This window comes from Ciconia boyciana, chromosome 20, assembly GCF_034638445.1.
Source record: "Ciconia boyciana chromosome 20, ASM3463844v1, whole genome shotgun sequence".
NCBI lineage: Eukaryota > Metazoa > Chordata > Aves > Ciconiiformes > Ciconiidae > Ciconia > Ciconia boyciana.
This window is the reverse complement of record NC_132953.1, coordinates 4,792,148-4,818,017: the sequence shown is the minus strand read 5'-3', so window position 1 is coordinate 4,818,017 and position 25,870 is coordinate 4,792,148. Positions and strand designations below refer to the sequence as shown.

Below are 25,870 nucleotides of genomic sequence, written 5' to 3'. Positions count from 1 at the left end.
AACCAATGTTGTGTCAACAGGGTAATAAGAAAGAACACCGAAGTGTTTTTCTCTCTGTTAAAGGGAAATCTGGCCCGTGAAAGCCATGCATATATTTCAGCGCTGACAGCTTGGGCTGCCACTGCTCTCCTGTAACGAGACTGGGAATGACAGGGTGACGCACAGCAGAATTACAAGGAGATGGTGCATGTGATTTGGACCACGCCACCTGAAAGCCCGGCACCCTTTCACATAGCGGCAATGGTAGAATTTGCCCCAGGACGTACAGCAGTAATGGGAATCTTTCATAATCCTGCATCAGGCAAGGATGGGAAGTCAGTCAGTCTTTCTCCACCAGTGTCTTGAAGATATGTACCCAATGCTTTATTTAAAAAGCTGCTGTGTGTGAACCAAGTTCCAGCACCAAGGAGAAGCAGGGAACGGGAGACAGAGTAGCTGAATTTAGGAGCAGTAATAGTCTGGGGCACTTCTGATTAAGCCTAATAGAGCTTTTAACTTTGCATTGGGGTTTAGGTAATGTGCTGATGGCTCTAACTCTGCCAATGGTCTGCCTGAGGCTCGCTTTGCTTCTTGGGGTGGATATTTTGTGCTGAGAGATCCTTAGTCGAACTGGTTTAGCTCCAGAGGTCCCAGAAGAATTGTCTCCTTGGCCTAGCACGAGTTGTCTGTCTCCTGACCGTAAACCTGTGGGTGCCAGCAGTCCAAAGTGCAGCAGGAAATACATGGCAGAGCAGGAGTTAAACCAGTCTCTCCCCCCGGCCTGATGTAGAAGACATTTTCTTGTCCTCCACCTGGGTAGCACCCACAATGCTCTCATTGTATTCTGCTGCCTCGGTGGAGTGTGCACAAATTGCGGTGTGTAAGTAACAGGATAAAGTTGTCCCGATGATGTTACAGGCTGGGGAGAGCGTGTAGATGGGCCGTGGCTATTCGGCTATAACTAATGCAGGTCTGCTCCAAACTTCCCTACCTGTGTCAGGAACGAGAGGCCGCGTTTCAGGCGGTTTCTGATTCTTATCGTGTAATCCCAGCAAGGATGGAGATGGGGAACCAGGCAGGCTCGTTGCTAGGCAGATTTGTCCACTGCGGCCTTACTCCCTGCATGATTTATCATCCGTCCTTGTGAGGTCGCGACCAGCCACCGCAGAAAAGACGTTGCCACTGCTGAGTGAGTAGACAGGAGAGAAATGGGCAAACTGGTAAAGAACGGCCAGGCACTGCCAGCAACGCGCCGCAGCTGCCGGGCGAGTCGAGGCAGGCGCGCGCCACTGACGTTACACGCCATGAGCGCGCAACGTTGACGGATGGGCAGCGTTTATGTACTGGTGTGTAGCCAGGCCTTCCCCTCCTGCCCCGCCAGGGCCTGGGCGGGGGGCAGCGGGTTTCTGGGGTGCTGGGCCGGACCGACCCCGGGGCTGCGGGGACCGGAGCGTCACCTGCCTCTCTCCCTGTCTGACGTCACCGATGAGGTCAGGTGACATCAGAGGACGCTGCCCCGCGGGGGGGGGGGCGGCGCGGTGCATGCCGGGCCGCGGGAAGACGAGGCCGCCGGGGGCGTCGTCGTCTCCATGGCAACCGGGGGCGCCACCGCCGGCCGGGCCGGTCACGTGATCGCGGCCGGTCACGTGATGTTTGGCTGCCGCGGAGCTGCTTCCGGGTTAATGCGGGACGCGGCCGCCGGGCCTGGGTGAGCGGGGCCGGGGGCGGCGGGGGGCGGGCGGGGCCGCGGCTGTCAGCGGCCTGCTCTGCGGCGGGATCGGCGGGGGCGACCCGGGGTCCGGGCCGGCCGGGCCGTGCGAGGGGAGCCGGGGACCGTTTAACGGCCGCGTTCGAGGCGGCCGGGCCGGCGGAGGCTGCAGCGCTCGGGGGAGGGCCTCTGGGGGTTCGAGGCTGGGGACCCCGGCCTGCCGGGGTGCGGCTGAACGCACGTCGCAGCCCGCCGAGGGGCCCAGCAGCACAGACGAGGACCGACGGACGGGCTCCCCACAGACTTCTGCGGCAGAGTTGGTTTTTCCAGCAGCCCCAGAGGGGATTGCTGGTTCGGTGGCATAACGTCAGAGTCCGGGCCAGAAGCACGTCGAGTGGCACGCCTGGCATCGCTCGTGCGTGAGATGCCACAGTCCCTGCCATTAGCATGGGCTGCGTCCAGAAGCGTGGTACTGTGGCGGGTGAGCAAGTAGTTACGCTTGCTTTGATGAAGTCCCTGACAGCGTTTCGCGTGCTTGGGTAGCTTGCCCTGGCGGCTCAGAGGGTCAGTCTGTCTGCCCTGATAGTATTCACCCATCTGTCTCTCACGATCACTTCAAAAATAATTTCCCTGAATTGTGTCTTAGGAAGAGGACATACTAGCTTCTTTTAGACAGATGTTTGTCCTGTTGCATCCCTTCCTTACGCTTTGTTTTTCATGTGTACAAACATGTCAAAACGCATTTGGTGTGTGACTGGTTAGGACCTGCTCTGAAGGCGTTCGGGTGGCACTGGAATTCATTAGAATGTCATTAATGGTGTAATTCTCCTGAATTGTCTCTTATTCTCCTTGTAGGCGTATAGGACTGGGATAGAAATATTTTTTGTGTCGTTTCTAGTGTTCTCCTTTCACTTCACTCGTCAGCTGCACCAGCCCGCTGGGTTTCCCTTGGATCTCAAGTCAGGGTCATGCTCTTCTTTGCAGATACTTGCCATGTTGTATGTCACTGGGGCCGCAGCCTTCCAGCCGAGCGTTTAAATATAGACAACAAAGACTATTCGTTGATGCCTTTCAAAGACTGAGCAATCTATGCTGTCGTTTAGAAAACCCAAGGTTATTTTAGGATATGAATTGTTCCTTGTGCCGTCAGTAGGAAAACACTCAGAAATGGGCACCTTGCAAATCATCCTGTCCTGCCCTCGTACAGGCAACATTTATTTGAAATGTGTCATGCTTTCTTTGCATGTTCTGTTAATCCTTGCTCTCAAGCAATTGTAGTGATTCAGAGAAGCCACGTGCGTGACAGATGATTATAGTGAATGAGAAATCTGACGAGAAGGGAAGTGGAAAAGGTGACTGCCCACTCCCTGACATTTTTGTCATCTGGCAGTGGCATTGGCGTGCAAAAGTAAAGCTTGAGAAAGAAAATGTTTGTGATTCAAAGTTGTTGAATGTAAATATCATTAGGGCTTTTTCTCAGTTCTGGATTGCTCTCATACTGTATCTGGAAACACAGTTTTTTGCCTCTAGTGCGATGCTAAGGTGACTTTCTCATGTGGAATTTCCAGCTGATGTTTGCTCAGGGGATAAAGAGGAATGGAGTTGATAGAAAAGCAATGTGAAGGACAGAAAGCTTTATGCATGGGCGAGTTCCAGAATTTCCAGACCAGGAGGTCTCACTGTGCGTTTAAAAAGCAGTATCTGTCTGTCCTACAGTACTAAGCTCCAAAACCACTCTGGAATGAGGCCTTTCAGCCTAAAGCCTTGGCTGTCAATGCAAATTGTTCCTGTAGCATGCAGAATGTTTTAGCATAAAATTAAATGCCTTGTTCCTAACACAAACTTTGATTTGAGGATTTCTTTTTTGATTCTATGTGGACTAGTGACATGCAGTTAAGTTTGAGATATGAATCAACCAAGTTGTTGAGGGCTGAAAAAAGGTGTGTTTTTTTTTTTTTTTAAAGTAAGACCAATCCTTTAAGTCCCTCTTTGTGACATGTAAAATTTATATATAAATTAAAAATTATAACAGGCTTCAGTCAACTTGTTTCTTATTATACCAAAGTCATTTGTGACAGAGTGTTTTAGGTAGTCCGTTCATGAAGAAGTAGAGTAGAGCTTGTTAAACAGGTGATTCTCAGCAAAGGGAACCTGAACCTTAGTTAAATCACTTTTGTTCAGGATTTTATATCTATCCTTGCCTGTAATAATTCTAAAGGAAAGTTTATGGCAGCAGGCAGAAACTTTAATTCAACATTGCTTAGCAACATTGCTTTCAACATACGTGTGGCCCCACCACGAACTCGAAAGTATGGATTTCCACCAGGAGTCCTGGAGGTGCAGGTTTATGTGCAGAATGTATGTATCTCCATGAGCTGGGTTTTGCCAGTATACTAGAAATGCAATTATACAGTACTTAGTGAAAATGCTGCTCCATGACTAATTGTATGCTGTAGGAAATCTGCAGTTGATTCCTGCAAGTTTGTGCCTTGTGTTGTTAGATCGGGTGGATGCAGATCTCTCGTCCGTGTCTGTGACGGGTGACAGGCCCTGCTTTGGACTACAAGACCTCTGTGAAACCTGAGAACAATGCGGTTCCCTTTCTTTGTGCGTGTATCAAGCTCGACTCCTTTATCATCCAGAAAGCCATGAAATACCAAGTTCAGAGCGCATGCGGAAAAGTAGGACAGATAAGCTTAGTTCCACCTAGGGTACCGCAGAATGCCGACCATTGCGATATCTTTGTGCCAAATACACTTCCAGCTGACACTCGGTATCTTTCTAGGCAGGTCAGCAGCCCGCAGTGTGGCGAGTCCTTTTTCCTGTGCTGTGCTGTTCTGTTCTGTGACATGCATAGATAGGAAGGGCATGTTTATCTTCCAGATATGTTAAGCAGCTCCAAATTGAATTGGCAAAACTTGCTTTTTGGACTGGCCAAATGATACGCTCATATGTGCTTGAGAGTGTTTCGTGACACAGCAGTTGTGTTCTAATTGGAAGCCCAGGTTTGCAAGCAGGACGGAAGAACTGTAGTTCTTTGCAAATGTCAGGGAAGAAATGATGATGCTGCATTTGAGGCCAAAGCTTGCTTTGAATGAGCCACTGCTGTCAGTGAAGATGGGCTCTCGCCCTGAGATATCCTGAGTGAGCTTACTATCAAACTTGAGTATTTCCATGACACCATGTGGACCAACTGAAGGAATTCTTGCTAGCAGAGGGTGCTGAGCTCTGGGCTGTTTACAGCATTGGCCTGATTTTAAAAAAAGCAAACTATAACCTGCTTTGCATAGTGTTTCTTTATAAACAGCTGGGGAGCTGTGGGTCCTTTTTCTTTTTCCTTTTTTTTTTCCTTATCCAAAAAGCTGATCTTGACTGAAAGTCCTGAGTTAGAGAAAAGGGAAGTTAGAGGATGAAAACACCTGTTCGAGCACTCTCTTGCTCATAAACAGCTCTTTGTTCTTTCTCCTCCTTCCTGCCCTGGAAATGTGTTTGAGAATATCTATGAGTATCTCACAGTCTTCTTGTGAGGTACAGAAGTCACCTTTTGCAGATTGGGGCATGTTGGGAACTGTCCTGGAAGGGCATGTGGGGCAAGGATGTCTTGTACTTGGCCTGTAATGGGATGATTGAAAGCATGTTTGTGTAGCTTGGGCCCTCTGTTTCCTTTTGGTTTCTTTTCAGGTAATGTTTTACTGTAGTCTTGAATTTGAAATATGACCTGTTAGGCTAATCTGTAGTTCATAAGAAGTACAGCCTGTGACCTGGCTGGTCACTTCTGTCCTGTGTTCCCAAGGACCACTACTGGAGATGATTATTAGTTGCTGACTGTTTATATGCTCTGTTTTTTTCTGCATTAACTAGAAGTCCAAGAAGGGAGCATGGACCAGCCCAGCGGAAGGAGTTTCATGCAAGTTCTCTGTGAGAAATACAGCCCCGAGAACTTCCCGTATCGTCGTGGACCTGGTATGGGGGTGCATGTCCCAGCAACTCCGCAGGGTTCACCTATGAAAGGTAGGGTTCTGGTCTTTCTGATCATCTGTGGGGTTCTGGGTGGGATCAGTTTCTTGGTTGTTCTTGCTTATGCTGAAAGAAGAATTGCTCTGAACTGACCAGGAAAAGATACATCATGACGTATTATAATGTGTTTCTTACTGAAGAGCTGAGAAACTGGAATCTAACAAAAACAGAAAGTTGATCTAGTGACTGAACCAGTTGCTGTAAAAAACAAGTACGTTTCCCTACCCCTGTCATTGCCAGCATAACAGAATCAGAATCCTGTCAATGAAAGATGGAAATAAGGCCCTGCGTGGTGCTGAGTTTTGAGGGTTCAGCAGTCCCTGGAGCTTATTTTCTTCAGACTAGTGATACTAACTATTTTATTAGTGGCTGCAACAACATGTATTTTGACAGAGGTGGCTTAACAAATACACAACACCTTGATCTAAATTTGAGGTTGGTCCACAAGCCAGTGGTGTCACGCAGTGCCATCAACTTGCATCGATGCCTGCAGGTACAGAAGGAGTCCAGTGTTACACAGGAGTGGACCACATTTCAAGCCAAGCAATGAGTTGTTGAATCTCCAGCTAGGCTTCTTTTGTGACAAGTGACTCAAATGAATTTGTGGTTTACTTTGGCTCTCTTCTCAAGGCATCAAATGCTCTCTGACTGTGCTTATGCTGACCTAGTGGAGAAATCCTCTCTCTCCGTTGCTTCTGACCTTACTGCCTTGAGGGAGTTTCAGACAGATGTGTGTCTGAAGCGCTGTGCTGCTTGTGTATGTCCTTGAGCCTCCTAGACTGCAGAATCTGTGTTGCTATTTCCTGCTCTTTGACCTGGATCCATTTGACACCCTTTAGTTTTCCTTCATGCTCTGATGTTAGCGTTTCGTTCTCGGTTTGTACACATGAGTCTGAGATTCACGTTTATCCCACCAGAACTGCCCCTTCTTTGTGTAACCTCTCGGCCGTCTTGATCTGTAAGTGTAGTTTAAATTTCCGTCAGGTCAATTTGTATCGTAACCAGCCCCAAAGGGGAAAATAGCCATGGAAGTTAGCGGAATGAAGTTTACAGTAACTGAGTTTGACAGAGGAGAAAAAAGGGCCTGAGTTCAGTTGAGGATAAAATGTACCGCGTGTCACTCAAAATTAATACGAACAGAAAATTGGCCTGATGGAATATTCAGTCAATGCCCTCTCTCCTGTGTGCGAGCACCCGCTTACCTGAGCTGTTTGGATGCTGGAGAGAGGGCACATGTTCATAAATCTTAAAATGTGACCAAGACATGACTTACAAGTACATCATGACGAATTCCCAAAGTACAACTCTATTCTTGAAAGAAGCCAAACATTAATGAGCCAGGAAACTTGAAAACTCAGATCACTCCAGATAACTGTCTGCTGCTAGAATCCCTTTCTAGTCGTGTAGCTGTCAAGTATTAAGGAGAGAGAAAAAGGGCCACCTTTTTAGGAAAAAGCTTGATGTTAAATTTTAACAGATTTTGATACTCTACAGAGGTGGGAGAGCTGTATTGTATGTGAAAGAGTATAAGACTGATGGCTTGCCTTGCCTAAATGTGGATTTCTTGTGTTGAAATGGTTTCCTGTTACAAATCCACAGCTTTTAACTTTGTCATGTTTTGGCCTTAGCAATTCAGGCAGTGATTGTGATCCAAGTCCTTGTCTGTGAAATAGCTGTGAGAACGTTTACCTGCGTAAGAAGGAACTAGACCAAAACTGAAGCAGAAACGTTAAAGGCAGAGTAGAGACCTAAGTTTTTTCAGGGTGTAAGAATGCTAAACGTTCTACATTGTTGAAAAGGGAAAGCTTAGAAAAGAAATGTTTAAAAACATCCTTGCTGTTCCTAACCCCAAGTGGGCTAAATACAAGAGGATAAGGGAGTCTGACTCTGTGCGACTAACAGTCCACCTAGTCCTGTATCCTATCTGCAGATGCCTGGGGAAGAGCATGAGTTCTGGCAAGAACTGATATGAGACATACTATAAACTACAAAGGACTGGCCTGTCCTCGCTGCGGTGTGGACAGAAATGCATGTTGTAACTGAAGAGCACTGATACTGAGTGGTACTTCACGTTTAGACACAAGAAGGCTTCTTGATTGATGTTGGTCACTTGTCATAAAATCCATGTTTATCCTGAGATCCTTAAATATGTGTAAATTGTGGATCTTTTCTTTTGCTGAATGTCATGCTTGTTCATGCTTCTTGTTACCTTCTGTAACTAAGCAATGCAATGCTGACCAGAGGGCATATTTTCTTATTCCCTGTTTCAGATCGCCTCAACCTTCCGAGTGTGCTAGTACTGAACAGCTGTGGCATAACCTGTGCAGGGGACGAGAATGAAATTGCCGCCTTCTGTGCTCATGTGTCTGAGCTAGATCTTTCTGACAATAAACTGGAAGACTGGCATGAGGTAAAATGGTTACCTGTGCATCTTTCTGAATAACTTTGATGGCTATTACTATGACTGCAAATGCATTGCAGGTTATAAGAGTACTTCGTTCATTTAAAGGAGAGAGATTTCCATTTTTTTGTGGCTTCTTTCCCATCTTTGAAGCTGACACTTATTTACTTTGACAACAACTGAGCAATAAACATGATGAATTTAATCCGTTTGAGCACTTCGTTCCATTTATCTCGTGACTTACGATCTTGGCCTGTGGGTGACAAATACTTTTTTTTTTTTTTTTATTGTGCAAAGCACCGTAACTGGCATTTCTAACATCAAGAGGTTAATGAGCAGTGCAGTTTTTAACAGAGTAAGAACTGAGGAGGTCCAAGTAATGGGAGTTGATTCCCAGCTTTGCCACTGATTCTGTGATGCTGGGCAAGGTATTTATTCTCTCTCTGCTTTTGTTTCCCTATCTGCAAAACAGGTTTAATAACATTTACCTCAAAGGATATTTCTGAGGCCTCATTAATTAATGCTAAATGCTATTATAAAATCCTCTGAAGTGCTTGGATGAAATATGGTAGTTAAATGCAATGTAATACGAGTAAAACAATCGCAATCTGTTCAAGTGTTGTTAACAGTTCCTCACTGGCTTATGTTCTGTTTTTATCTTAGTGTTTATTGTTGGAAATATGTGGAAAAGAACAGGACGTGCAACATAAAAATTATCATGTGTTTCTGTTACATCAAGCTGCTATGTCTTTAAACAGGTAGTTAACGCAGTGTTTGCAGAAATCTCCCAGCTCTGGCATGGGTGTTGCTAAGTCAGATGCAGGATAGGTTTCCCTATTTCTGTTATTTGCTTGTTAGCCTAGAAGGTATTAGCTCAGCGAGTGGGAGAGAGATCTTAGGTTTGTCTGTTGAGATTAGTGCCAGGGAAGATGGTTTTGTACTGAGGGCATATCAGCTAAGAACTGGGACGGTGTCTCCTGGCTTGTTTTATTCTGACCCCAAAAGGCCCCCTCCCACAGTAATGAGGTGCTGCCTCTCCGCTCCTTGTTCTGCCTCTTAATATCAGTGGGACTGGCCTCATGTCTGGTAAGCAGCTGGGAGAGCTGCACATACACTTGTTACTCATAAGCTGCGTGCCTCGCACCCTGCTATTTGTTCAGTCTGTTTAGGCTACCCTGGACGGCACAATTTGCCATCTTCTGCATGAGCCGCAGTGAAGCAGGAAATGAAAGGCTTTCTGTGTTCTTTGGCCCCTTCCTCTGAGACGGGATTAAGTTTTCATAGCCCATCCGCAGCAGATAAATATCTAAGCGACTCTTAAGAACTGCCAGTGATGGGGATTCCAGATCCCTGGGTAGCCTGTTCCCATGCTTAGCTAATAACCTCATAGTCTAAACTATGTAACTTAAGTCTCCCATGCTGCAATTTAAGCCAATTACTCCCTGCCCTGTTCTCAGCAGGCACAGAGGAGCATTCGTCCCTGCTCCTTATATGACAGCCTTTTATAGCCATGAAGAAGAGCTTTCATGTCTCCTTTTCCTATTTTAGTATAATCCTGAAAAAATCCAGTTCTTCCAATCATTCATCGTAGGCCATTTTTTCTAAATCCTGTGTTGTTTTTGTTGCTCTGATGTCGTTCCAGTTTGTCTACTTCATTCCTAAGGCGTAGTGCCCAAAACATGACATCACCTAAGATGAGGTGCGAAGTGAGGCAGACTAATTACCTCCAGCATCACGTACACAACACTTGAATTCAACCTCTGCATGAGATAATTGCCCTTTGCTAGCAGCTGGGCCCTGTTATTGACCTGTGTATGTCATGGTCTGCCCCATCTCCTCCCATTCCAATCGCTTTGTGGCATGGAGCGCTCTAGCCAGGTGTTCTCTGACTTGTAATTATTTTCTAGATGAATGTCTTTTTCCCCGAATGTTAGTACTTTGACTATCCTTGAACTGAACTTCCATCTTACAGGTTTCAGATGGCTTCGCATTGGCCTCTACTCTTGTACCACAATGTGATGGCAGCCTTTCCCACCTTAGTATCACCCGCAGATTAAGAAAATGCATAGCGTTCAATTATTCTGGTCATTGAAAACATAACGAGTAGTATTCTGCTAGAACACTCCCTCAGTATGTCTGCTAGCTTTGTATTGAACTCTTAACTTACACTGCTATCCTGGGCACTGTAAGTCCCCAGTTGCTTATGCGACTGGTGTGCGGATGGCATCAGAAGCTATCATTCCCTTCAACTACTTCCCGCTGAATTAGTGACCCAGTCAAAGAGGAAAATTAGATTGATGTGATGTGTTCTTTACGAATTGATATTGCCTGGCTGCTCTGTTCACTTAATCATTATTAGATGACTACAGATTGATCATCTAAATAACCTGTTCCCATATCTTTCTGTGTATTAGCATTGTCTAGGTCAGCACCTACCCCGATCACACGATCCGTTATGTATCCTGCACTCTAGAGCTGTACAGTTGTCATCTCTGGCTTTTCCTTCTCTTTCTTGATCTTTCTTCCTTACCTCTCTGCTACTTTGCCCTCAGGTGCACATCTGTATGCGCAAAAAGAGAAAGTAGCCACAAGCAGAGTTACCTGAACATTTGGATTGATTGTAAGATGCTGTTTTCAGAGTAATGGAATCGAATAAGAAATTCATTGTATGTGTACAGTGAGCTTCTATCTGTCTTTTACGTTGGGCAAAATGGCGAGGTCTGTGGCTACTGGTGAGCAGCGGAAAGCTGAGCAAGTGAGCAGAGTGTTGGCCATAAACTCAAGAGACATGCCCATTGCCTCCCTGCTAAAAGAGGGGTACGGCATGCTGGCTCCTGTAACATGCTGCTGCTTAAGCTTGGTGTTGAGGTGGATTTTATGACCTCTCCCAAGAGACTGGCTGTCTCTTATCAAGCTGCTCGGAGAGTGTAATTAAATGAACTGTTGAGGTGAATGAGCAATTAACCAATCAATCTAGATCAGTGAATAGCTGGAGTATGAATTACAGGTAGTTATCCAGAAGCCTTATTTTTTTTCCCCATATCATTTCTTTGGCTTGTGGTGATTCCAAAGGGCCCCCTTTTAGGAGACGGGATATTATTGCATGAGGTCCGATTACTGCCTGATACGCATTTCTTTCTTTCTCTTTTTTTTTCCCTCCCCACTTAGGTCAGTAAAATTGTGTCCAACGTTCCCCACTTGGAGTTTCTAAACTTGAGTTCCAACCCTCTCAGTTTGTCCGTTTTAGAGAGAAGGTGTGCTGGGTCTTTCGCTGGTGTTCGCAAACTTGTGCTCAACAACAGCAAAGCTTCCTGGGAAACAGTCCACACAATCCTGCAGGAATTACCAGAGTAAGCATGGGGAGTTGGGCGTAGAAAGGGGTGCTCGCTGCACGCAGGTCAAGGCTGGCTTATCAAATCACATTCTGAGGGACGAGAGGGGCGTGAGGATGCAAACATGATCGGTGGAGAAAAAGGGAATTTTTTTCTTTGGGAGCTTGGGAACTGGCCAGGTGAATGCTTTACGTTGTCTTAAAAGCTGAACTTGTGTGGCACTGCAAAGCCCGGGGCTTCTTGTCCAAATCTAAATACCAGAGATGGATAATCACCCTGAGGAGGTGACATGCTTTTCTCTGAGTCACTGCAGAATGAATGGTGCAGTGCACACCTGTATTATTGGCTTTTGAATGGGATGTAAGTCTGAGGGTCTGGCCACTTGTCAAGTAATATTTCATCATGCTTTTCTGTGCAAAAGTGTTGATTTCTGTGGCTTGCCCACGGTCTGCCTTGGCAGTGGCATTGTGCTTCCCCGAATGTCCTTGGTGGCTTCATTTTGATAACAGATTCCTCTTCGTACGGCTTTATAAGCGGAGATGATGAGAGCAGTATATCCTGCGTGGCCAATGTACGCTTCCCTGGGATTAAGGGAGCTAGTTTAGTCATCTGAAAACTTAGTGGAACCTGTTCTTTCTTTAATGGGAATCTTTGGCAGAACCAGTGATGTGGGGAAAAAAGGGTCATCTGTGTTGTATAAAAACACCTTTTTAAATGAAGTGGTGAGCATTGAGAGCAGGTACCAATCACCATTGGAGTTGGGTTGGTGGCTTGTTGGGCACAAATGTGGAACACCACCCCGAGCAATCTGTTACACAATTAATACTGGGACGCTAGGGAACGCTTAGAGGTGTTTTTCATCTGTGGAGGCACTTTACGGATGGGAGCAGAGACATAGTCAAAACACTCCATTTGGAGTGCTCAAAGATCTTCTCTACACCAAGGTTTCAAATCACATAGGAGCCGTTACAGAAAGTCGTGTTAAAACCACATATGCATGTCCCCGTATCCAAGAGGGTAGCCATTCTCAAGGTATGTTGAGATGATGATATGATCTTTCTTCCCCTGTGCAGCTTGGAGGAGCTCTTCCTGTGCCTTAACGACTATGAAACAGTGTCTTGTTCTCCCGTTTGCTGTCAGTCTCTCAAATTACTCCACATAACTGACAATAATCTTCAAGACTGGACAGAAATTCGAAAATTGGGAATTATGTTTCCATCACTGGACACACTTATTCTGGCTAACAACAACCTCACGACCATTGAAGAGTCAGAAGATTCCCTGGCAAGGCTGTTCCCCAACCTGCGATCCATCAATTTGCACAAGTCAGGTGAGAGCCTGGAAGCAGTATGCTTTTTGTTCTCAGCATAAGTGACAGCAGTTGATCGGAGTCTCTCCTCCTGAGTAGGTGAAAAACACCCTTGCTTTGTGCTCTTTGAAACTTTGGCCTTGGGGTGGTTGCTTCTTAGGCCTGTGTTAGCAGTAAGTAGCCTGCAGTCAGCATCGCTTCCTGCAAAGTATGAGAGGGGGCAGGTGAAGGCAGAAGTGCTGAGCAAGAGCCTAAACCTCTGGGATAGTTCTGTTGCTGTAGCAGAGATGAAAATGCCCAGTGACCTTTGTCCCAATCTATCCTGGCTTCTCGGCAGAATCAAAAAGCTGTTGATAAATGTAGTCCCAACAGACCTATCATGCTGAAGTCCACTTTCCTAATGATGCTAATGCAGGGCCACAGAAGCAGATGTACTGAAATGCACTGACCCCTGAAGAATGTAGCGTTAGGAGGGGAAAACAGGCAAGAAATCAGCTTGCCCATCTCTGTGGGCTTTACCTGCTGCTTTTGGTAGTTAGTCATTCTCTAAAAGATGAGTCAGAGTAGCGTGGACTGGCAGTTATTCAAAATGAGCTGGCAAAGGTTTTTTACATTAGTAGTTTCCCTGTTTCCTGTCCCTGCCTCAGGTGCTCCTGGCTGGAGAAGGATAAATAAATATCTGGCAGTGGAGGAGATGAAAGAATCTCATTTGCCTTTTATTCCCCGTTTTATCTTGGATAAAATGAGCGTATGTGTAGGTATGTGGCATGTAAGGGCCAAGTATTTACCAGCAAAAGCTGTCTGTCATCTGTGCTCAGTTATTAGAAGCTCACCACAAGTTATGCTCGAGGCCGTTTTTACACTTCAGCCCCAGAGAATTTTCAGCCAACACTCCAGAAAGAGAATAAGCATTTGGCATATCAGGAGGGGCATCCCGCGCTCAGAAAGAGGGAGCTGCAGGGCAGCTTGTGAGGGCTGTGACGTGTTTGTGAGATGACACGTATGCCAGAAGTTCTTCTGCAGGAGTACTTAATGCATCATAATCTTTTGTTCTTTACAGCTTTATATGCTGTGCAAGCGATAGTAGTGTTAGCCAAGGTAGAAGGTACTTTATTAACATGCTCTGCAATGTAAGCATCAAGGAATCCCTATAATAAAAGCTTAAAGCTAACTAGAGGAAGAAAAGCCTGTTAAGCTGGATTTGAAAGCACTGTCTTACTGAGGAGCAAGTGCTCCTGTGGTAAGTAGTTTTGCAATTTTGATGGCAGGTATTTGAGAACTCTGGGTTCTGTATTGCATTTTGATGTTTTGGGAGCTGAAAGTCAAATAGAAATCCCAAGGAGCATGTTAAACTTTTTTTTTTTTTTTTAGGGAAAGCTGCTGCACTCCAAAATTCTGTCACGCGAAGACTCCAAACTGGCGCCTCTTTTTGCAGGCTCTTTTAGCTTAGCGGAGATCAGGGATGAGCTAAAGATAATGATTTTTAGTGAAGTTATAGTGCAACGGGGTCACGAGGGGATGAACAGATTTTCCTGCCGAGGCGGATGCCGTGGCTGATATCAGTTTCTCCTTCAGAGGTGGTTGTCTCTCTGCACTAGCTTCCTCCCAGCTACGAGAGCTTTTTGGCCCTTTCAGAGCAGCGTGATTCAGAGAGGTACCGGGCACTCTTTGGTGACATTGCGCCCCAGAGATCAGGTGGAAGAGTTCTCCTCCTGTCACAAACTTCTACTCAGTTTGTCTGTAAATGTGGCTGATACTGATACCCAGAGGATGGCTTTAGGCATAGGTGACCTTGGCAGAGGTGTTTCAAGCACTATGGAAAAAGGAAACTCTCCCTGCCCGCCTCGCACACAGTGCCATCATGCTTACAGGAGTTTTGTTTCTGCTCTGAAAAGAGCCCCTACTTCTGAGTTGTGGTTGTGACACATGGTTTGGGCTTGAACTTGGCATTTCCTGACAGGCTTAGCTCAAATGAGACCCCTGATTTTGTTTGAAATTATAATTTTTCTCTTTTTTTCACGTTTTCTGTGCTGTATGAGTGAAGCTGTTGAATGTTGTTCAGAAAAAACAGTTTTCTAACTCACACTGCCAGTGTAAGCTTCTGGAACAGTCATCGGAAAAGCATCATGGTAAATGTTTCTGCAGTCACAGCAAAGGGAATCGAAGACAAGTAGTGTTGATCTCTCCATGTAATCAGGGCTGTACTGTTGCTCGATCCTGAGCTTTTTTATTTTACCCTCTCTGCTTGCCTTGCTATCCCAAATGTCAGGTCTTGAGGGGGCTGAAATTGAGTTAAAGCTTTTTTCATTAAATGGCTGGGTGGCTTCTGGGACTGTTTTACCATTGGGTTGTGAGCGGAAATGGGACCCAAGGTGGTCGTGTGTGCGAGGTAAAGGCATTTGATAGCTATTTAGTGACACCTAAGAATGACAGAAGTCCTGATTACTTTAATACTACTTAAGGCTGTGTCCCTTTATAGATGCAGCCATCATAACTGATGCTAGTAAGTCTCGGCAGTGAGACCAAAGACTGAATGGTCCATAAAAAACTAAGGTCCCTAATCAGCCATGGAGATTATCCTTCTAGACTTACAAAACAGCATGAGAGAATTTAAACTACTCTGTCTTGTAAGCAAATGAAGGAGATTTTTTGCAGCACGTTATGAGCAAAAAGCCAGCTTCTCAAAGAAACAGCAGCTGATGCTTGTCTGTCATGTATGTTCTTTGGCTGTGTCTGATTATCTTGGATACATGATGTATAATCTGTGTTTGTTTAGGCAAGTCTTTTCTTCCGAGCAGGTCTGCATTGCTGGGAAGACATTGACAAGTTAAATTCTTTTCCCAAGCTCGAGGAAGTGAAATTGCTAGGAATCCCTTTGCTGCAGTCCTACACCACCGAGGAACGCAGGAAACTCCTAATAGCCAGGTCTGTTGCTTGTTTATTCTGCTCAGCAGAAGTGTTACATGGCAGTGAATGGCTGGGAGCAGGTAATTGGAGGAAGAGGCTGTTAGGAGATGGGGCTTTGTATGAATTCACCACCCAGAAAGATTTGAGCTTTTTTTTGTTGTGTGGGAAAGTCGGAGTAGTGAAAATGTTAAGTCTAACTTCTCTACTTCTCAGAGAATTTTTTGAGTCTCATACATGCCTGCGCACACGATGCATATATGTGGCGAAATGATAATGCATAGTTTTGAATGGGCTTGGAGAAACTGCGTGGAACTTGCCCTCTCTCTTGAGGGGACTGATGTGTAAGCTACCAGGGAGGATTCTCCTGGTGGTAATGTTGTGGCACGTAGCTTTTGATGGTGACTGTCTTGTTGGTCACCCTGTCTGGGTTTCTCTTCTTGGTGTCTGCACGCAGGTTGCCATCTATTGTCAAGCTCAACGGAAGCATCGTTGCCGATGGGGAGCGAGAGGACTCGGAGCGATTCTTCATACGATATTACATGGAGTTCCCAGAGGAGGAAGTCCCATTCAGGTATGAATTCTTTCTCCATTCTTTGAATGGAGAGCAGGGGCAGAAGGGCGGTGAGGCAAAAGGAAAGGTGACTGAACAGATGATGTTACATGGGAAATCCAGGCTAGCTGTTCCACGAAAAACACATCCCTCGCCTTCCTCCTGTCTTGCCTTCCTCAATCTGTTTTAGTTAATGTCGTTCTATTAGAGTGTTGTCTGATGACTTGTAGAATCACTTCTGAGTCAAATTTGGTCTTAAAGTGTCCGCATCAAGTGCCATTAAACAACATGACTATTCAGTTCATGATCTTCATTGCTTCCTGGCCTCCCCGATGGCTAGCTTCATAATCCACCTGTGTTTGGGAGTCCCCAAAAGCCAGTACAGATCGTGCTCTCTGGTGCCAGGCCAGGGCATCTAATTCTCTTGACCATCTGGTGTGTGGAATGTGACTGGCAATGGGAAGCTATCCCCTCACTTTCAGGCCCGCAAATCGCAAGTCTGATGGTTTTTCTTTGCCAAAAAAGTATGCCCAATGATCTGTTAATCTTAGTAAACTAATGAACTTTGACAGATGCTGTTCAGTCGGTATCTCCTCTGTGCCAGCATCTACTTACTGCTTCTTAATGGGCTGAGGAAGGATCATGGAGCATCAAGCCACTGCATTTATGTGCCTTTTGCCCTAGGACCCTCATGCGCTTTTCAGACAATGAAGCTTCATAGCCCTTTCTTTACAGAAAGGGAGTAGGACAAGAGAGTATGTGTGTCTGTGTCTGGGGGGACAGAGGGAGGTAGGGACAAACTGCGGTACAGAAGATCAAAGGTATGGCCCGGTACAGATGACAGAGGTACAAATGTAATCTGGTCGGTGTTTACGTTGGCTGGTCAGTGTTTCCTCTAGCTTAACTCTTAGGTAAAATGTCTCCTGTTTTTCAAAAGCACTGTGTATGTGACCTGCCAGTACAGTAAGGGCATGGGAAGGCTAGAATGGGGAATGAGGGCATGGCGTTTTGTATGAATACTAATAGGTCCAGCGATTATAGTATTTGTTAAAGGCATACTGGGGTCAGTTCAGAGGCAAAGGGTACTGATGTAGTCAGGGAGACAAGACAGCTGGCGATCCCTCTTGTGCCTTTTTCTGAGGACAAGTCCTGGCTTGTAATTTTAGAAGCCCTTGAAGCGGAAAAATTGAAACAAATATTGGAAGGGATAGCAGCAGAGGCGGAGAATGCAGGAGAGAGGAAGGGGAAGGGGAGATGGGAACTGCGAGCTCGTGGTGCTGCTCCCAAAACAGATTATTTTCCATAACATTTTATTTCTAAGAAAACTGTTTCATGTGTCTGTGTTCGTATATAGCATATAGGGGAGAATAGCAGGGCAGCTGGACCCAACAGCTGCAGTGGCGTTCTGCCCTTTGGCAAATGGCTTGGGCTGACCTGGAAAACCAGCCAGGAGAAGGCAAGGCAGGCCTTTGCGCTGAAAGCAGTGTATTTGTTTGCAGACGGGGAGGGGAACTAAGGTGCGAGTAGCCCTTTGATCCTGGTGGAACAGGTGGGCCACCCTGAGCTCAGGAGGAAGGGTTTGCGCACGAGAGAGAAGGTAAATAAATAGCTGGCAGGCTCTGAATCTTTTCCTGCTGGACTTGTGTCTCTGGGTATTGTGGTGAGAGGTGCCTTGCATGTCCAGGACCCATACATTGTTGGGAAGGACACAGTGGGGTATAGCTTCAGACACGCGTGATGCTACTGTTAGGACATGGCCTTTGGGAACAGGCTGTGTGCACCCACGTAGTACACAGTATCACACACAACTAGGGTTGGTTTCCAGGTGGGAGCTCGTGTAAGAAATTACTAATATCTCACCCATCCAAAAAAGCTGGGCTGATCTTGACCAACATGCTAGCTTTATGGTATTTTGGTAAGATACAGGAGAATTACCTCCCCCTCTGATTTCTTAATCTTTAAACACAGTTACTGCCCTTTTCGTGGTCAATGGGCTCTTTGTCTGAATCCCTTCATCTGTGCAGCGTTTCCAAGAGACTTGTGCTGCTACTAAAGAGGGTTGTTCTGTTCTGGAGGAGTTGTGTGCTGCTCCAGACTATTTTCTAATGAGACTGCAGATGGCTGAGAGCGTCCCTAGTGCCGAGGGCCGGGTTTCAGTTCCTGGACCCGTACGCAGCAGCCCTTGTAGGAAGGGAAACCTGGCATTCTTTGCAGAGGGATTTTTTGTGTGTTTGTTGCTAAAGCTTCCTCTTTTTTGCTCCCAATCTGGTGTGGTCTCTCTGAAGGTGGTTTGTAATTAGAATCTAATCAGGACACATGCATGTTGTTGCTGGGGGTATGGCATCTGCATTGCAGTGCTGCCTCAAGCAGAGGAAGAAGACACACTTGGGCATGGAAAACTTATGAGTATTAGCAGCCCCCCTCAAGACTGTCGAGGTGTAGCCTGTGATAAGCAAACAGCACGCTCTCTCCCGGCAAACTCCCCTGCTTACATTGCATGTCTTCAGGGGCTGCAGCTCAAAGGGATCGGAAAGGGAGGGAAATGGACAGAATAATTGCACTGTCTGGATGTTGTGGGTTAGAAAGGAGCGCCGAGCGTACAATCCAATATCGACTGTCTTGAGTGACGTCTTTGTGTCTGTGGGTTTTTAATGAGTCTTCTGCTTCTCTGGTCCCCTGTTTATCTGCAGAGTATCAGAGACCCTTTTAGCCAGGCTCAGTTTTTCAGCATCTTATGCTCTGGCAGCCAGCATCTGTCAGGCTGCAAGGGGTGATTATAGAAGTCTCCAGGGTGCCTATTATCGGGGTACAAAAGAACCATATGAGCAGTGTGCCTTCGTCCTTATTGATTTGAGGGAAGCCAGTCATTCAGACTCCTAACTTTCTTTGCAGGCTGCAGCTAGCATACAAGGAACAAGCTGTGAAACTTGTTCTGCCTTTCCTCGACATGAGAAAATTTAAGACAACATTGTCTGACCCTCTGCATATTTACAGCGTGCATTTGGGTAATCTTAGCCCACTCATGGTACTTCTCTCGTTCAGCTTGCTTGAAATTTGTCCCCCTCTTTATACTCTTCCCACCATCAGCCCTGTTCACTGCAGTTTCCCTTAGCGCATGAATCATGGCAGCACTTCTAGTTGGCCCATGAGAAATTGCTGCTGGTCTGCAGCCTGTGGAGACAGTGAGAATTGAAGGGATGTCCCAAAGTGGGCCAAGGGCCTGGGGCAGCAAGGGGTGGGTTTGCTCTCTCCACCTCTCCAGTCGGCCATTGCTGCTGACCACATCCTTCTGGAGGTAGCGGAAACTGTGCTGCAGAGAAATCCTCCTCATCGACAACACGTTGGCTAGCACTCGCTCTTACTGTGGGCGGTAGCCCAGTGGGTAAAATATGGGGAGTTGTTGTCTCCTCTGAGCACTAATGACTTTTTCAAATAAATAGGCCTGATCCTATCACCCAGGTGACTGTGAGAGCAGGACTTTGGACGCTCTGCCCTAGTGAAGGCTCATTTTGTCCATGAGACTGGGGAAATCGTAGTGCGTTGTGGCCCTTACCTCATTTCCCGGCAGACAGAGGGTCTGCTGTTCTCCAGGAACATTCCTGCCTTCAGCAGGACTCCCTGGGGTCACCCGGCCTGCCAGGTCCCATCATCTCTCGACAGGGGCCGTGACACAGCACCGATCGCATTCAGCTCAGACTTGGACCGGGAACAAAAAGAGCTTTCTGTACGGCGCATAGTGGAGGGCCTCTGAAATGTTACCTTTTCTCGGCAGCTCTCAGTCTTTGTCATTTCAATCACATTGTGTTTTGTGTTGCTGCTTCTCCTCTTTCCCAGCCAGGCAAGGGAGATGCAGCCTTTCCGGATCAGAGCGATACCCGCTGGAGGCAGCGGGAGGGTAGGATGGGTTTTCCATTGCAGGGGATGGCTCCCCGGGATGGACCTTGTGAAGGACAGTTGGAGAACTTGGCTCCAAGGAGAAAGTGATGGTGGAGCACGTGGCTCTGCTAGTAAAATTCCGATGTTGTTTTAGAGTAGGTGTGAAGGATCAGTTGGCAAGAAGTCCCCTGTTTGTTGTCAGCTTCCAAACTGTGCGGCAGCTCACCTTGATTTGGTGATCTTGGTGAGCCCGTGCCCAGTGGAGTGTAACATTTGGGTCCCAGCTGGCCTCTTGGAAAACAGCAGGAACGTCTGAAAATCGATCAGGCCGTGAAGCCACAGATACTGGGAATCTCGACTGAGGGCTGTATCCTTTGTGTGAGCACTAGCTTGGTTCTGGCACTCTTCAGTGAAGTGTTTTCACTGGAGCAGGAAGTGTAGTCTTACGAGTGTAGCGTCCTCTCTTTCTTCCAAATCTCACTGCAGCCACGGCTGGGGTTTCTGAAATTGTGGGAGCCCAGTAGAGAGCTTCGATGCTCAGTTTTGTTCAGGAATCTGTTTTGAGACCAGTCAACTCGAATATCTCAGGTCGGTGATAACTTCACCTTCCTCAGCTAGACCCCTCCTCCCTAGTCAGACGCTCACTTGGGTTCATGTTGGTGCCACATGCAAAATGTGCGTGCCCTCATGTGCAGCTTGGGGACTGTGAGACAAGGTGACTGGAGTGGATGGGCTCTCTGGGTTTTATTTTCTCCTTTTCAGCATCTTGCCCGAGAAGCACTGTGTGCTCTGTGGACTGTCATGCTGGCAGGGGAGAAAACAGGACTCATACCATCCAGATTTATTCCTAATGGATGTCTGTTCAGGTCATCAGACTTGAATCGGGGTGAATGTTGTCTCACGTGAGGAACATTCAGTTCGCCAAAGTGTGAGAGATTTGGTGGCAAATGGAGAAGAAAGCTGGGGTTTTCCTTTAGTCGCTGATGGGCAGGAGACTTGTATGGAGAGAGGCATGCACTTAGGGGCTTTGAATGCTAGCACAGCAATGTTCTTTACTCGTGGGAGCCTCATCCATCCTTCCCACCTTGAGCGAAGTGCCAGTTAAACTGAGAGATGTTTCTGAAGAGCCATATGCCAGCTAGTCACAGACATGGAGGATGAGGACAGCTCATTGCTGTCTTGGTTCTGGTTTTAGCTCTCGTCAAAGAGTTCTGGGGTTTAGATGAATTGCGCCTTGCAGTCTGCACTTACCCTCTTGTCATCCGGTCACTGTACTCTCTGTGCAGATGTTCGTTTATACTTTGCAACCTAATAGCGTCCTTGGATGATTGCAGCTAAAGTGGGGTAGTATCATAATGTGAAACAGAAACAGACTTGTGAAACCTGCATTGGCTGTACGAGCATCTGCACCATAACTCTGGGCTTGTTTAATTTTTCAGGTATCACCAGCTGGTCACGAAGTACGGGAAGCTAGAGCCCTTGGCAGTCGTGGATCTTCGGCCACAGAGCAGCGTGAAGGTGGAAGTTCACTTCCAGGATAAAGTGGAAGAGATGTCGATCCGTCTCGATCAGACTGTGGCAGAATTGAAGAAGCACTTAAAAACTGTAGTGCAGTTGTCAACAAGCAACATGCTGCTCTTCTACTTGGACCAGGAAGCTCCCTTTGGTCCCGAGGAGATGAAATACAGCTCACGAGCACTGCATTCTTACGGCATTCGGGATGGAGATAAAATTTATGTGGAGCCCAGAATGAAATAGCCTCTTTTGACCTTGTGAGTGCACACACGTGCACACACCTGCCCCCACACACCCACACACATGCATTAAGGAGTTTTTGCAAGGTTTTTATTTCGGTTGGTTGGTTGAGGTTTGGTTGTGTTTCTGTAGCAGGTAATTTCGTAGCCCGGAGGGAGTGCCCTGATCTGAGAACCATGCCCGCCATCCGCTGCAGGTGACCTTGAGGTGGCAATTGACTTCAGTGCGTGTGTTTCAGTGTGTGCAATACCTTGATGTTTTCTTCAATGCTCCGGTATACTCGTGATTTGGCATGAATGGTCAGTTGTTCCAGCTAAAGAATGCTAGGGTCTGTAAGGGAGAAGATAGCTCAGTGCAGAATTTGACCTGTTTTTTTCTTTTTCTAAATTTTTGGGGTTTTGGCTCCACCAGAGCACCCTTTGGCCTAGCTATCCGACTGTGGCTCAAGGTTGCTGAAGTATTTTTTTGCCGCTGGGTGCTGTCTCAACCTTTTGCTGCGCTCGAGTTCACTGAAAAGATCTAAAACAGTATTCCATTTGATTCAGAGCTCAGGTACTTAGTGTATCCACTTAACTCCACTGGTTTGGTTTGTATGAGTGCACAAAATGGGGGAAAGAAAGAGGCCTTATTAGGAAGAAACAGTTTATTTTCAAAACGCATGCTCTACATCCACGCTGTCCTGTTCTGATTTGAGAAAAAAAAAGTTTTGATTTCTGTACCCATTTCACAGTGTCTGCAACCTGTAGCACTGGCAGTCTGGAGGCAAAGGGACCCTTGCCATGTGCGTTGCAAAGTGAATTTTGGAAGGTGGTGGATGGGCGTTGCGTTGGAAGGGCTTTTAGAGTAACAGGTCAAAAAGGGGTTGAAGACGAGATTCCCCCGTTGGCCATGATGCATCCCCGCGATGCTGAAGAGATCCTCCAATATGCACTTAACCTTGTACCAGTTTGTACCGAAAGTGGAATGGCTAAAATTGCTCTCCTGGGAGAGAGTAAGAGTAAAGCTGAAGTTTGTGTTTGTTGCTGTTGCACCAGAAATGAAACCTAGCACTTTTCCCGGGGGCCCCTGGCTGTGGGGTCCCTGCTTAGGGTCCGAACTAGGAGAATGTGTTGGCTCGGATTAGTTTCTAGAAGATGAGTAACAAAGCAAATAGACTCACGTTTGTTGTAAAGCAGGTTTTCACTATCTATATTGGCTTCCCCCCACACGCACCTCATAGGCATCGCGTGCTGCTGTTTAAATTAGCCCCCATTTTCTACTGCAGAGCAGATTCCCTTTCTTGTGCAATGAAATCCTCCTTCCTTTATATCTTGTCTCGCTTTCCTGTGTCCTCCCTTGTTCCTCTGTCCCCCTGACAAGTTGAAGACTTTTCAAATTACCTAGTTATAAGCAGCTGCATAAAAGTTTTTGAAGCTGTGCAGTGAGGGCTCTAGTTACACATGAACTTCTGACCTTAATTTTGAAATGCTCCCTTATCCTCACGTGCACTTTCTTTCCCATGATGCTTTTGTCCACATCACTGAGCTCCTTTTATATTCTTGGAGTTGTGTATTTCTCTTCATATTTTACCTAGATCAGGGGGTGGGGTAGGATGGGGAGGGAACGAAGTATTATCTCGTAGTCTTCAGGTTCAGGATGTGGGGACTGTTCGGAGGGGAGTAGTTCCACATCCAGAGTAATGATTAAAAATGTGAGGATTCAAGACAAGTTAATAATTTGTGCCTCATCCCCCTGCCAAAAATGTCAATCTCCTGGCCCCGTTGAGATGAGCAATAGGAAGCGGAGCAAGACTCGCCGTAGGTGGCGTAGAGGCTGCGGCACGTAGCTGCGGAGCCGTGGTACCCGTAAAACAAAAGAGCAGGGAGATGGCAGCAATGTAACATAAGATGACGCTTTTATAAGCTAGAGCTTTACTGAAGATGTATTTTCCATTTGGGCAGAGAAAGGCATTTGCTGCCTTACAGCAGAACTCTTAAGCCAACACTTCTGTATGATATATACATACATACGCATAGGAAAAGTTGTGTTTAATAAGATATTTTGTTATAAAGCAAAGTTTTATGAAGATATGGTTGTTTAATATTAGAAGCCTATTTCTTCCCTTCTCCTGCAGTTTAAGTAGGTTATCCCTCAGTCGCTGCAGTGTCAGAGGTAGGCGACTGACGGGGATGCAGAAGTATCTCTGACCTAATTCTATAGAGCAGTAATTGCCTATGTGGGTATATTTATGGCATTGTAACTGATATTAATGAGATGCTGTAACTATTGACCAACTTCCTCAGCACAATTAAATGTCTCGGTTTCAGAGAAGGAAATAAACAAAGACCATTAAAAAATTGAATGGGATGTTAAAGAAGACCCAAGTATGTGCTTGTAAGTTTGTTCACCCACAAAAGGTTAGCCTGTCTGCAGAGGGAATGGTGCTGTCACCGCACCGGCTCAGAACTGTCACTAAATTCTGCTTTTATTTACGGCGGACCTGGTGGGAACTGGAAGATGGAAAAAGAGAACACCTACTGGCATACGAGGTCGGCAAGCGCCATGTAGCTGCCGGGGATTTGGTGCTAACACCCAAACCAGCTCCCCCGGTCTGTTGGGTCAGCAAAAGTCATGGTATGAATATCACCGCCTTGCCCCTTTGTCAGGGGAAGGTTGTTTCTGGACAACGTTCTCAAGCCGTTCACCTTCTGCGCAGCTAGCAGAGCACGCGTGGGGTGGAACCAAAAATCTTGGTTGGCTTCCCAAGGAGAAAGAGTCACGTCCAAAACCCGGGGACAGTTTATGCATCCAGATGATTGACTTTGAAAAGTAGGGCCAAATGGCGCACAACCAATGTGTCAAAATATCCCAAGCTGGCTCACTTTCCTTTCGTAATACCTTTTGGGAAAGGGTCTTGTACGTGTGCCATGTTACCGCTTAACAGGGGACCGTGTCTTGGAGAGGGAGGGAAGGGCTCTGAGCGAGAGAGGGGGTTTGGGGCCAATGGTGGGTGCTGAGAATCTGGAAGGGTCCTGAGAGGGCGGACGGTTTGATTTAAATCGATGCAATGACACAAAGGGCTGTGTCCTGGTGGTGTTGGCATATACCCACTTTAGCAAAAGGTCCCTGGTTCTGTTGCATTCCTTTGAGAAAACAAAATAATTTGCTTTGCTTCTCTAGCTTTTTTGTCCTTCTATCTGAGGGCTACTTTTGTCAAGAACTGTTTTGTTGTTCATGCTAGTTCATGCATAAAAGTCTGCCGCGGGCAGTCTACACAGTGGGAAAAGCACCTGGTTCGGAAGGAATTAGGTGACAGCTATATACCAAAGTGTCGCACGGCTCCGTGTATTGAGATTAGATGCTGTGCCGTTGTGTTTTTGGATACGTTCCTATTGAATATCCATGTTTTGACCAGATGTTTCAGGCAGATTGCTTAACCGGCGATATTATGAATATGCATGGAGTGGCGACTGTCCTCTGCTCCCTTGGCGGGATTTGTAACCCCCTTCATTGGAAGCTGCATACATCCCGGTGGCAGATGATAGTGCAGCCCGTGGTGGCTTGGAGCAGCTCAGAGGAACTGCGCCTAATGGCACTCGTTGCTTCTGGGGAGAGGCTCTCGGTTTGCCCTCGCCTACTCGGGTCTGTAATCCAAAGAAGGCGAGGCGGTGGCTCTGCCTCCGTCAGTTGCCATTTTTGCTTGTAAATGAGATTCTGTAGGTTCTGTTCGTGTGTGGATTTGAAAATGCAAACGAGGTGCTGAAAGCAGCCCGGAGGCTAAAATATGTATTCCTGGCAGCTGTGCCTCCCTCATTTGAATGTTGCGCTTTCGTAGGCGGTAGAGAGACGCCTTCCCCAGAGCAACGTTAGAGGGGCTTTAGCCATCTCGGGCCTTTGCCTCTGTGATTGCTTTTCTGCAGTTACTGGAAACTTCAAATATAATTTAAACATGAAGGTCTATTCTTGCTCCCTATTAATGATGCATCCATATGTAATTTTAAAGAAAATGAAGAACTGTAAGTCCATCTCATTTTTTATTCTGGTTTCTCTTACAGGG

The 25,870-nt window shown here is 46.5% G+C and overlaps 1 protein-coding gene across 2 annotated transcripts; it reads left to right on the top strand.

The window, feature by feature from the left end:
• Window positions 1-1,566: 1,566 nt before the first annotated feature.
• TBCEL (tubulin folding cofactor E like) lies at window positions 1,567-24,762 on the top strand. Of its 2 annotated transcripts, none has more exons than XM_072884385.1 (8): window positions 1,567-1,687; window positions 5,549-5,698; window positions 7,975-8,114; window positions 11,274-11,455; window positions 12,511-12,767; window positions 15,545-15,671; window positions 16,108-16,224; window positions 21,519-24,761. In XM_072884385.1, exons 2-8 carry the CDS (start codon window positions 5,566-5,568, stop codon window positions 21,835-21,837), a joined length of 1,275 nt encoding a protein of 424 aa, XP_072740486.1. In that variant the 5' UTR covers window positions 1,567-1,687; window positions 5,549-5,565; the 3' UTR covers window positions 21,838-24,761. The 2 variants fall into 2 exon arrangements, with proteins under 2 accessions (XP_072740486.1, XP_072740485.1); XM_072884384.1 differs by lacking the exon at window positions 1,567-1,687 and adding an exon at window positions 1,833-2,168 and having other exon boundaries at window positions 21,519-24,762.
• Window positions 24,763-25,870: the final 1,108 nt, after the last annotated feature.

What these genes read in the sequence shown, in the direction of transcription:
- TBCEL (XM_072884384.1), top strand. Translation starts at nt 2,135, where the DNA reads ATGGGCTGCGTCCAGAAGCGTGGTACTGTGGCGG. An exon ending in AACTGGAAGACTGGCATGAG is followed by an intron (nt 8,115 to 11,273) that starts GTAAAATGGTTA and finishes CTCCCCACTTAG; the next exon opens with GTCAGTAAAATTGTGTCCAA. An exon ending in ATCCTGCAGGAATTACCAGA is followed by an intron (nt 11,456 to 12,510) that starts GTAAGCATGGGG and finishes TCCCCTGTGCAG; the next exon opens with CTTGGAGGAGCTCTTCCTGT.